The sequence below is a fragment of the Canis aureus genome, chromosome 25 (assembly GCF_053574225.1).
Source record: "Canis aureus isolate CA01 chromosome 25, VMU_Caureus_v.1.0, whole genome shotgun sequence".
In the NCBI taxonomy this organism is placed as follows: domain Eukaryota; kingdom Metazoa; phylum Chordata; class Mammalia; order Carnivora; family Canidae; genus Canis; species Canis aureus.
The window spans coordinates 3,742,058-3,754,478 of NC_135635.1; the positions used below are offsets into that span (position 1 = coordinate 3,742,058).

Here is a 12,421-nt window from a genome sequence, read left to right on the forward strand (position 1 = left end):
TTCAATTTATTCCGAATTTATTTTCAAAAGAAAATCCCATCATTTTGCACTATATATGTATATCAAATCATTGTTGTACACCTGAAACTAATGCAGTGTTGTATGTCCATTATATCTCAATTGGAAAACAACAACAACAACAACAACAAAACAAAACCCACAACTTCTAGCCTGGTCAAGATTTACTAGTGCAGTTAAGATTTGCTGATGAAGATGTGCTATTCGAGTAACAATATTTCGGTGGACACTAGGGTCACCTGTACTTTTTCAGTATTTAAGTTGTTCTTTGTTTTTAGTGTTCTCCGTGGCCCGAGATCACATATGTCAATAATTCCCCATCACCTGGCTTCAACAGTTCCCACAGCAGTTTTTCTCTTGGGGAAGGGTAAGTGTGGGAAATGAAATTTGGTTGTGTTTGTCCTAAATATGTCTTCTCTCATTATCTTCTCATATAGAAGCTCTTTCTAAATCAGTAAGTCCTTCTATTCAGTCACTCTTTGATGGATCCATGGATTAGCTGAGGTTTGGATTATCTTCAAAAGTGATTGAAAAGAGTTTTATGCAGTCCTTTCTCCTCTTTTTTCTTCCTATTGGAAAACACCATTAAAAAAAAAAAAGAAAACATTTATGGCCCATTTGTAGTGACTTCAGAGACTGATTTTCTGGGCTTTTCACTTCTGTCACTGCTTACCTTGTGGTCATTTCACTTCCTGTGCATACTTTCACTAGTGTGGTCCTAAGGAACTGAAATATAGTTGTACAAACATGAAAATCTATTTTGTTACTTTTTTTTTTAAGATATAAAAAAAGATTTTATTTATTTATTTGAGAGAGAGAGAGAGCATAAGCAGGGAGGAAGAAGGGCAGAGGGAGAGGGAAAAGCAGACTCCCTGCTGAGTGGGAGCCTGATGCTGGGTTCAATCCCAGGACCCCCAGACCATGACCCAAGCCAAAGGCAGATGCTTCACTAACAGAGCGACCCAGGCACTCCTGTTTTATTACTTTTTAAGATAATCCTAATACCTAATAATTATAGATCTTTGATAATTTGGGAAGAAGGTTTAAGATGATAGCCAAAATGAAATTTTATAATTATCTATAGGATATATTTAATCTTGCTCTATTGTCTTTTATCATCAGAGATAATTGAAAGTTTGTACAGTTGCCTATGCCAGTTAAAATAAGTTATCTTTAGTCTTAGCATTTAACACATATTTTACTTAAGTCATATTGAAATTTGAAATAGGCTACTAAATGTGTGATTTTTTTTTTTTGGTTGTAATGTTTGTTTTTCAATGTAGGTTCTATGTTCAGTCTGCTTCTAAAAGTAATTAAGGTAGCTTCAATATTCAAAATATAACAATTAAGAATAAAAATAGGTAGGAGTTATAGAGGGAATAGATAATTGGGCCTGGTGATAAGTTAATTACTAAATTTGAATACTGAGTTTGAATTTTGCAGCTAAGGCAAAAAAAGAAAAAGAAGAAAATATGTTTTGAAAGAAAAATCTCTTACCATACATATGGATTATGCGGTCTACTTATAGGCAATTTTTTTGTAATGTTTTTTAAAGTTTATTTTTTTTATTAATCTCTACATCCAGTTTGGGGTTTGAACTCACAACCCCAAGGTCAAGAGTCACGTGCTCTTCTGACTGAGTCAGACATGCACTCCTAGGCAATTATATAGGATTTAAGAGTCATGTTTTAGGTAAGAGAAGTATTGACTATAACACTAAGAGTGCTTTATGCAACAGCACAGATTCTTTTAGATCTCCAGCCTGAGGGTGCCTAGATGGCTCAGTCAGTGGAGCACTCAACTCTTGAACTCAGGGTTATAGGTTCAGGCCTCACGTTGGGTATAGAGATTACTTAAAAATAAAATCTTTTTTTTTTTAATTAAAATATTTTATTTATTTATTCATGAGAGAGAGGGAGGGAGAGGGAGGCAGAGACACAGGCAGAGGGAGAAGCAGACTGCATGCAGGGAGCCTGACATGGGACTCGATCCTGGGTCTCCAGGATTACACCCTGGGCCGAAGGCAGTGCTAAACCACTGAGCACCCCTGGCTGCCCTTAAAAATTTTTTAAAGAAAAAATATCTCTAGCTTAGACTATTAGTGTGAAGAATCAGATGATGAACTCTAGTTTGTGTCATGGACTCATCCTTTTCATTTTCAATGTTTCTTTAGAAATGGTTCACCAAACCACCAGCCAGAGCCACCCCCTCCAGTCACAGATGTAAGTCTAAAATTAAATGTAAGTTATTTGCAATGTCTACTAATACTTTGATGACTCTGCAGTTCAGTAGAAATGCCCAACTTTTAAGGAGTAATATTTATTCATTGAACAGAGATTTATTGAATTTTGACTATGAATTAGACACTATGTTAGGGACGAGAGATGTGAAACAAGTTAATGTAGGACCCCTGCATTTAAAGAGCTTACAGTCTAGTAAGGAAGATAAGAATGGAATTCCATAGGCTTCTTACGTGGTCAGGGAAAGAAGATCAATGAGGTATAAACAACTTCCAAGCAAACTAGGCTTGAGTGTGGGTGTGTTTGGCTTTGTGTTACCTAATGATGTAAGAGATAAATCTCTTTAGTTACCAAAAAAAAAGGGGGGGGAAATGCTTGCTTTCTCTTTCAGAACCTCTTGCCAACAACCACACCTCAGGAAGCTCAGCAGTGGTTGCATCGAAATCGTTTTTCTACGTTCACAAGGCTTTTTACAAACTTCTCAGGTTAAATTTATTTGTCCTATTGTTTTTCTCAGCACAGGATATTCCTTTACATTCTACGGCCTTCTAGTATACATGTGAGGGTGTGTGTGTGTGTGTGTGAGAGAGAGAGAGAGAGAGAGAGAGAGAGAGGAAGAGATCTTTGTGCATTTTTAGAATTAAGTGAATTTCATAGAACCCTTCAGACTTTCTCACCAGCTGCATCTGTGCTGTGAATATTTAAAAGGAAAGACTTCTTAGTTTAAACTTACTTTAATTTAAAAATATTTATTCTACACAATACTTTTTAAAATGTATATTCCTTACAGTATTTTATCAAGGGCATTTGTAGGTAGTTTGAAATTTCCCCCTTGATACCACTGTGTTGTATTTTATTTGTATATTCCACTTTTATTTAGCACCTTCTGGGTACCAGGTATGGTAGGAATACACAAAAGGGTAAGGCATACTTTCTGATCATTCATCATCTAGTATCAGAAAAACCCCAAAACAAATCAAAAACCCCAATCAAATCAAAATAAAGCCCTGAAAAAAAATAGTTGTGATGCAGTAGATAAGTGGTACAAAGCAGGGTATTGGGGGAGTGTCTGGGGTTAGGGAACATGTATAATGCCTAAGGTAACTCTTGGAGGATAAGGAAGAGTCTGTTGGTAAGACAGTGGAAGGATATTTTAGGTTGGACGAACAGCTTGCTCATTAGATATCATTAGTGTGATGAAAGCATATGGTTAAGTGGGTAAGGTAATTGGGTGGCAGTTGAGGTGGGAGAGGAATCAGGGGCAGGTCATGGAGAGGCTTATGTATTATGCAAAAGATTATGGACTGTAACATAACATAACCATTTCAATGGTCATTACAAAGACAGTCTTTGCCTTTATGACCCGTTTTCTTATATTTATTCTAGGGGCAGATTTATTGAAACTAACTAGAGATGATGTGATCCAAATCTGTGGCCCTGCAGATGGAATCAGACTTTTTAATGCATTAAAAGGCCGGTATGTAATTAGTGTATAAAAATATCAGTGAGGTTGGATTTCAAATGGGTTTGGATTCAGGACTCTCCATAGTACTCTCTGCACAGCTAACTACATTTTGTCAAAACATTCTTTTTGAATGCCAGCTGTGTACCAAATCAACGAATATGAAAAATACCCTTTTCTATAGCTGATCCAAGGAATTCCCCATGATATCCCATTTTTCAGTTCTAGGTAGTTTTTGCATTTGATAAATACTCTACCCCTATTGTGAGCTAGGTTCTATTGTAGGCTCTTGGGATACATTGGTGAGCAAAACAGACAAGGGACTCATTATTATGAGTTTACTTTCTAATGTGGAATGAGATAAAAATATGAATAGTATTTTCAATAGTAAAAAGTGCTTTGAAGGAAAACCAAAGAAATAAACAAAAACAAGGTTATAACCTATAGAGTACCCAGAATATGGTCAGGAAAGACCTTTGAGGTGGGGGTGGTTACACATGAGAAGGACGGAAGCTGTGGGGTCATATGATGGAAGAACACTCTGGGCAGGAGGTAACAACAGGTGCAAAGGCCCCAAGTCCAACTTAACTTGAGGTCATTCTTGAATTGGAGAGGAACTACTTAAGTGTTTACTTACAAACTATAATACAGAGCAATTTGTAGTCCTTATTTGGGATTTACACTTTGAAATAGGCGGCAATATTAATGGAAAAAACATACAGGTTAATGCCACAGAACCAAATCAGTGACTAACTAATGAAACAGATTGTGAAGTATTTTGTTTGGATACATCACAAGAAATGTTGAATCAGGTTGGCTCTGATCTCGGAAAATTTTAAAGAAAGGAAAAATTCAGAAGTTCATGATTTGGAGAAAAAAAGAATGGATTTTCATTTTTTTAAAACCTATTATTTGAAGAGCATTTAAGGGGCTCCTAGGTGGTGCAGTCGGTTAAGTCCAAGTCTTGATTTTAGGTCAAGTCATGATCTCAGGGTCATGAGATGGAGTCCCTCCTTGGGCTCCATGCTGGGTGTGGATCCTGCCTAAGATTCTCTCCCCACCTCTGCTCCTCCTCCAGCCACCTTCCCACCTCCTGACCACCCCACCCCACCCCCACTCATGGGTGCACACATCCACGCTCTCTTCAAAAATAAAACAACAGTTAAAAATAGGAATGAGATGGGGGATCCCTGGGTGGCGCAGCGGTTTAGCGCCTGCCTTTGGCCCAGGGCACGATCCTGGAGACCCGGGATCGAGTCCCACATCGGGCTCCTGGTGCATGGAGCCTGCTTCTCCCTCTGCCTGTGTCTCTGCCTCTTTTTCTCTCTCTGTGTGACTATCATAAATAAATAAAAAAATTAAAAAAAAAAATAGGAATGAGATGATCATATTAAGAGATAATTGAATACCGTTGTCTAAGAAGTAAGAATGGACAGGAGGCTTATTAGACTACTTAGGAGAAGGTAATTGAGGGAAATAATATTCCCTGTTTTATAGTGGCACTTCTAAGGAGAAGGTATATGTTGAACTGGACCCATGCAACAGTGGCTCACACGTTTTGAGTATTTCTGATGTTTACATCAAAGATCATAAGCTCAAATGACTACAGAGGCTACATGTTAATAATGAGCAACAGTCAAATCTGGGGTATACTAAAGAATGCATGCATCATGCAAGGAGAACAGCTGATTGTTTCCTTGTAAGAATGAGGGTCTCAGATTGCCAGATCTAATTTTTCAAGAAAAGCCAGAATTTCAGAGGTTTATATGATGTTGGAACAAATTCAGTTAAAATGCACACACGCACACGTGGGCGCACACCCACATGCTCACATGCACCCAATGGAGAGCTAATCAAACAGCAAATGAGCTTCCTTAGTCCACAGGCTGCTAGTTTTCAACTCCACAACTCCATAGTGTTAATGTAGACACATAAGCTCTCCCTTAAAACGTGCTTCCCACGAAAACCGTAAGACTAACAACCTTGTTTTCCTCCTCAGGATGGTGCGCCCAAGGCTAACCATTTATGTTTGTCAGGAATCCTTGCAGTTGAGAGAGCAGCAGCAACAACAGCAGCAGCAGCAGCAGAAGCATGAGGATGGAGACTCAAATGGTACTTTCTTCGGTAGGTCGTTCTGGACAGGCCAGGACATGTTAAGAAAGGGGAGGAGATGACTTATGGGCCTGTGCCATGGGAATTCCTCCAACAGCAGTTTCAGCATTTCCTAGAATAATGGTAATTGCTAACATTTATTGAGTTCCTCATATATATTCTATTCTCAGCACATTTACATGCTTTAATTTTTACAACCGGCATCTCTACTTTACAGTAGGCTTATTGTTATCACTAACACTTAGATGAGGAAAAGGAGGCTTAGGGATGGTAACTCACTGCAGTCACACAGCTAGCAAGTGGCTAAGCCAGGATTTGAACTCAGGCAGTCTGACTCTGAGTCCTTTAGAAAAGTGGGCGTTCCTAGTAATCAGATTACCTTTTTAAGAGCAGAGAAACATGTACTGACTGCCATTGCTCTGTCCCTTTTGCAGTGTACCACGCCATCTATCTAGAAGAACTGACTGCTGTTGAACTGACAGAAAAAATTGCTCAGCTTTTCAGCATTTCCCCTCGCCAAATCAGCCAGATCTACAAGCAGGGGCCAACTGGAATCCATGTGCTCATTAGTGACGAGGTAGACTTTCGGTGCAGCTGAACCACCACATGACAATTTGTCAGGGCATGTGACAGGAGCAAGAGCAATCCTACAGGGGCACAGAGCTCTGTTGATTAGACCAGGGCTTTTGCAATGTTTTTGCTTACTTACTTTCTAAAATAATTTTTAAAAACCACGTATCCTCTTGTACATTTTTAGGTTGACTTAAAATTTTTTTTGTTTTAAATTTAAATAGTTGCAAAATATGTCATTTCTGGGCATATTATATAACCTTTAAAAATGAAATGGTTACATCACTATTCTAACTATATTCCATGTAACCTAAATAGAAGAGTGATTTAATATACCACCATCACTGTCTTAAAGAAATACATGGATATAATTTTTAAGTTTTTTGTTTCCTTGAGCTCCTATTTCAATTCACTTCTCCCATAGAATTTTATCTTTCCAAAACCTATTTTTATGCTCAAACATCTTTTATTAATTATATCATATTTCTTTGAAACAGATTTGCTTCAACAAAAGAATTTCACTAAAATTTAAAAATTATTTCTTCTGAATAGAATGATCACCATAATTATATAATCAATAAACATAAATGTATTACATGTTTTGATAAATTATTAAACATTAAGAAAAATGTATTAGAAGTGTATCTATTAATGAGATGGATGGGACTGCCCACATTAATTCATGTATAGATGAATACTCTCTACTGATTTCTAGAATGAAAGAGTTCAGCACCACTTCCTTCTGTTTTATCCTCCTAGATATAAGTGCTATGGAATCTGATTCCCACAAACTGACAGAGAGGAATTGATGGAGTTTTTTATAACAGCATCACTGGATTTGTTTTTTGTTTTTTGTTTTGTTATTTTTTTTGGCGTTAGGTGCCAGAAATTATATAGTGATGTTACAAAGAATTATTTTGATTCACCTATCATTTGACAGTGATTAGGTCAGTCTTCGGTTCTGGTGTAAGGAAAGAATTAGAAACCATGTGACTCACATAAGACTTTGTTACCCAGTCATTAAAGTTCACATTAACAGTCACACTTTGGCATCCTGGGGACTTTTATACCCTGGGGCAGGGCAGCTTGGTAGGATTCCAGGAGGGTGAAACTTATGCCTTTATTTTATAAAATGAGAGAAGGGAGTTTAGAAGGCAAAGTGGGTAGGGGAAATCAAAGAGGCGCTCGCATGGTTTGGGGTAAGAGTATATATGGAAGATACATACCTGGATTTTCCTGAATGAGCCCATCAGTGTCCAAGTACCCTTGGAACTTGAGGTTAACCCAGGAAAATGCATACTATTATTTTAAGATCAGTTGTTTTAGATTGCTTAGCTTTTATTTTTATTTTTTTATTTTAAAATGTTTTTTCAAGTAGGCTCCAATGCCCAACTTAGGACTTGAACTCATAACCCTGAGAGTAAGAGTTGTGTGCTTTACCAACTGAGCCAGCCAGGCACCCCTAGACTGTTAAGCTTTTAAAACTTAAAAGCTGAATGGGAGAACACAAAACAAAGGATTATTTTTCCCTTAAATCCAATATAATGAAAAGCCATATAGTCTGAATAAATGCAGCAAACCCAAGTTTTTAATAATTAGCAACTTTTCTTGCTTTTCTCAGATGATACAGAACTTTCAGGAAGAAGCCTGTTTTATTCTGGACACAATGAAAGGTAATAAAATAGTAAGACAGATGCCTCTCTCTATGGAATTTGAGATTTTTTTTTCATGGTTTTACTTCTTTGAGGAGAAAAGGAAAGTATTAACACCATACTTGAAGTGGGGAAAGTGACAGCTTTGGAGATTATTCCTTTGTATGAATTGGCTTCTTGCCATTATCAGGGTAGACAAAGTGTAACTGATGATTCTCCCATTCCCTCCCATTTTCTGTGGACAAATGAGGAACTAAAGCACATTGTTTTTATAATGCATATTTACTGTAAGCATTTTATGCTAATTAAGTATGTTGCCCTTTGTCCTGCTGTTTTTTCCTTTCCTCCCTTCTCAAAAGATCCTTACCATATTTTTTTCCTCCTGCTGTGTTTTAGAAGTGACTAAAGATTATTCTTTTTTTTTTTTTTTTTTTTTTTTTTTTTACAGCAGAAACCAATGATAGCTATCATATCATACTGAAGTAGGTGCCGGGCATTCCATCCTCAGTGGTTGCTGCTTCCTTCACCTCTTGGAAGCTTCCCTCCTGAGGGGAGTCGCTCGCCCCTGGAGATTTGAAGGTCTGCAGGAACCTGACCCACCTGACTGTGTATGGGGGAGCCCTGGCCAAAGAAGCAGAACCCCAGCCATCTGTGGGCTGTGCTCTTGTGGCACACACAGATTATTGCCCAATGTGCATTTCCGAAGCCGTTTCTTAGTTAAAATTTATGGACTCTGTTGTTGTTGAATATCATTAGAAACTCCACACCATTTAGGGTGTTTGTAGGGCATAATGATGATGAGAATTGTGTGATGTTTAATGGAAAGATGTTAAATTTTGTGATATGGAGCCATGTAATTTTTTTCTAATATAAAAGTGAACATCTATATTCCTAAGACTAGATCCTCAATCTTCTTTTGCATCATATGTACTGGCTTTTGCCACAGTTGGCCCCTGAAAACCTCACCAAAGAGGAGAAATACAGAAATAGAATAGAATTTTTCTTTTGGTTGCCCTGTAATACCAAGACTAATAGTAATTTTAGCTGACATTTACTGAGCATTTGCTTGTGCCTCGTAGTGTGACACAACCTTTAAGTGGATTACCTTGTTGAGCTCTTCTTTAACAATCCTCTATGAAGTAGGCAATAATGATCCCTAATTGAAGGTGAGGAAACGGAGACCTAAAGTGGCTGAGGAGCTTGCCGAGTGACAGGCAGCTAGCACATAGTGTCGCTGAAATCCAAACCCGGGCAATCTTGGCTCTTTAACCACCGGCTGCGATGTCACGCTTACTGCGGTCTCTGACCATGGCTCTTCTGGTGGATAGGAGAGCAGAGCACTGCATGACAACTGAGGAATCCACCGCTGACAGGGACAAACCACACCTAAATAATGATGAATAGATCAAGACTTGTAAAAAACCGAGAACGTAACGTACTTTTGAAGCATCATCGGTTATCAGATTCACAGACTCTGAGGTGGTGAAAATGAGGGGTCCTCTGTAACTCCCCCAATTCACTGTTCTTGAATGAGCTTCTCAAACTATTTATTAATGAGTTTGGCTAAGCCCTGCTTTCTCTTTCCCCTCTCTGCATCTTCCCTTGGCATAGGAACTTCTTTTACCTGTGTAGTGTTCTTTTATAGAAGCTTTCTGAGAAATTCATTCCCATCCCAGTCACACTTTTCCCAAGTATTTTAGTTCTTAAAGAGTGTGAGTGTGTGTGTGTGTGTGTGTGTGCGCGCGTGCATACATGTGTGAGACTATGGGTTGTCTTTTTTTCACATGTAGAATTTTATCCAGAAGTCCCTTCACTCATGTTGAGGTGAAAAGAGATAATGTTCAAAGATTATGTAATGGATTTGGATCTGTGCGTGTGTGTTTTTAAAGCATTTGATAAAGTTTAAATGTTTTTATACAGATAATTTTGTTCATTAAAATCAACTCACAGTATGGTCTGATTTCTTTTGGTTTGAAAGAAATTGAAAACTTTGAAACTGGAAAATGAAGTCAAGTGACTTTTAAAAACTGCCCTGGGCAACTTGACATATTAGGCCAAAATACTTTTTTAATGAAAGTACTGATTACCAGATGTCCCTGTTTGAAAAGGGGGATATTTCTGGTTGTATTATATTCCTTGGACTGTTCTCAGTTTCAGAGAAGTCAGTTTTTTCCTCAGCAAGCTGCTATTATTTTTTTGATTTTGGTGTTTTTTGTTTTTTTTATTATTCTATCTAAATTTTAGGTTAGGAGGGTTGGGCTAGATGACTTTTAAGGTCCCTTCAGAATCTGTGACTCTTCGTTACTGCAAATGATATACAGAATTCTTTTTAATATATTTACCATGAATTACAGTTACTAATTTACTTAGGATTAGAGTTTTTTCAGAGTAATCTCAAATTTATTTTAGAAGTGAATTTTTTTGGGGTGCCTGGGTGGCCCAGTCAGCTGGGTGTCCAACTCTTGATTTCGGTTCAGATCATGCTCTCTCTCCGTGCTCAGCAGGGAGTTTGCTTGAGAGTCTCTCTCTCCTTCTGTCCCTCTCCCACCTTGTGCACGCTTTCTCTCTCAAATAAATAAATAAATCCTTTAAAAAAAAAGAAATGAATTTATACATGTTTGCAATCACAGATCCCTAAATTAACCAGAAAATTGCTTAGGCTTTCCTTAGCTCCAAAAAGTATAGTGCCAATGCTATACAATTAGTAAGAGTTGGTATATTGATAGAATGTTGCTATTCAACTTGCTTTTAAGAGTCACATCTATTTACTATTATTACTGATCCTTTCAATTAAATGAAAATTTTAAACTAGCTTTTTTATTATGAAAATAATACACAAAGTGATAAGTTCAAACAATAAAGAAGGGTTACCTTTTACTTACCTCCTAGTCCCACTCTAAAGAGATAATCATGGGACGCCTGAGTGGCTCAGCAGTTTTGGCGCCTGCCTTCAGCCCAGGATGTGATCCTGGAGTCCCAGGATCGAGTCCCACGTCAGGCTCCCTGCATGGAGCCTGCTTCTCCCTCTGCCTGTGTCTCTGCCTCTCTCTCTCTATGTCTCTCATGAATAAGTAGATAAAATCTTTTAAATAGATGATAGATAGATAGATGATAGATAGATAGATAGATAGATAGATAGATAGATAGATAGATAGATAACCATGGCTAAAAGTACCTCCCATTCCCCTCCCTCCCTGCCCCCCCCCAATTATTCAGATGGGCTCATGTTACACTAACGGTCTGCAATTTGCTTTTTGTATTTAACATATCTTGAACATCTATTATTAGAATTCATAGTATACATCATTCTTTTTTAAAGATGGCCATTCCCTATGGATGTTTAGGTTAAGGGCATTTGAACATGCATCTTCATAAGTTTTTTGCATGTACCTCTAAGATATATTCCTGGAAGTAAAATTTACTGGATTTTATCTTTTTAACAATGTGACAGTTGATATTTAAACTGTGCAGATGGTTTAATGGTTTTATTAGAATGAGGGTATTTGAGAAGGAGAACGGTTAGGATTTAGGCCCTCCTGAGAAGTGCAGTAGGCTCCTATTTGACTTAGTATTGTAGGTACTGTTCCCTGGAAGGGATGGATTGTATCTAGAAGAATCAGCTGTATAAAGACTTGATAGTTAAAAGGGAGTTATTGGGAAATAAAAGAGAGGGTAGGTCATTGCAGGACTCTAAGGATTAGGTACTAGTCGTTACATAAATATGGCTGTTAAATAATAAGGTTGTCCAATACTATGGCCTAGTCAGAATGTTTACCCCATAAATGATTTATTTAGGAAGCTACTTAAAGGGAGGGGAAATGGAAATGGTCATAGTGCCTGAAAGAGTACAGTACAACAAATACAAGACAACCAGAGCCTGAGAGACCTGAGACAGTGAGGTCCCCACGAAGGGGCAGATACTCTTGATTTCTGGACGTCAGACACAGTCAGGCACTAGGTGTGCTGTGAAGGGTAGAGTGTGATTTCACCACTGGGTTGAAGGAGCATTGGGAAGCTTGGTGGGTGAAGAAGGCTTGGTAAAATGGAACTAGTCCTTTCTAATTTATGCCTAATGGAGGAGTATTCTCAGCAAGTCTTGTACAGGGGTGCTGCAGAGATTTGGGCTGACTTGTAAACTACTGCGAAGGACTGAGTGAAGGTTCAGCTTTTGGTTTTGAAAGTAACACAAATTTGGGGTGCAAATATTTGAGGTCAAGACTGAACTTAATCCCTCTTCACTGTAGTTTTTTCTCCAGCCAATACCTAACAATTCCAGATAGCTTCCTCAGAGAGCTGAAGTTGGGCTGTTTTATCATTTTACTGAATTGTCCTTCTGCTTCTTTGGCTATGGATGGCTCCTCTATAGG

General features: G+C 38.0%; 1 protein-coding gene and 1 long non-coding RNA gene across 11 annotated transcripts in view; one reads left to right on the forward strand and one right to left on the reverse strand.

The window, feature by feature from the left end:
* TFCP2 (transcription factor CP2) overlaps window positions 1-10,006 on the forward strand; it is a 60,813-nt gene extending 50,807 nt beyond the window's left edge. For 3 of the 8 annotated variants that reach the window (XM_077870026.1, XM_077870019.1, XM_077870027.1), the window contains 8 exons: window positions 297-385; window positions 2,192-2,258; window positions 2,650-2,743; window positions 3,645-3,735; window positions 5,720-5,844; window positions 6,267-6,409; window positions 8,024-8,075; window positions 8,503-10,006. In XM_077870026.1, coding sequence (XP_077726152.1) covers window positions 297-385; window positions 2,192-2,258; window positions 2,650-2,743; window positions 3,645-3,735; window positions 5,720-5,844; window positions 6,267-6,409; window positions 8,024-8,075; window positions 8,503-8,540 — 699 coding nt within the window. In that variant the 3' untranslated portion in view covers window positions 8,541-10,006. The remainder of the gene's footprint in view (window positions 1-296; window positions 386-2,191; window positions 2,259-2,649; window positions 2,744-3,644; window positions 3,736-5,719; window positions 5,845-6,266; window positions 6,410-8,023; window positions 8,076-8,502) is intronic. The other 5 variants (XM_077870022.1, XM_077870020.1, XM_077870024.1 and 2 more) reach the window with 5 other exon arrangements.
* Window positions 1-12,421, reverse strand: part of LOC144296814 (uncharacterized) — a 16,833-nt gene continuing 4,412 nt past the window's right edge. For 2 of the 3 annotated variants that reach the window (XR_013363762.1, XR_013363764.1), the window contains 4 exons: window positions 9,160-9,440; window positions 5,703-5,854; window positions 692-744; window positions 1-587 (listed from right to left, as the gene is read on the reverse strand). This is a non-coding gene — a long non-coding RNA (uncharacterized LOC144296814). Of the gene's footprint in view, window positions 588-691; window positions 745-5,702; window positions 5,945-9,159; window positions 9,441-12,421 lie in introns of all 3 variants that reach the window. The other variant, XR_013363763.1, reaches the window with a different exon arrangement.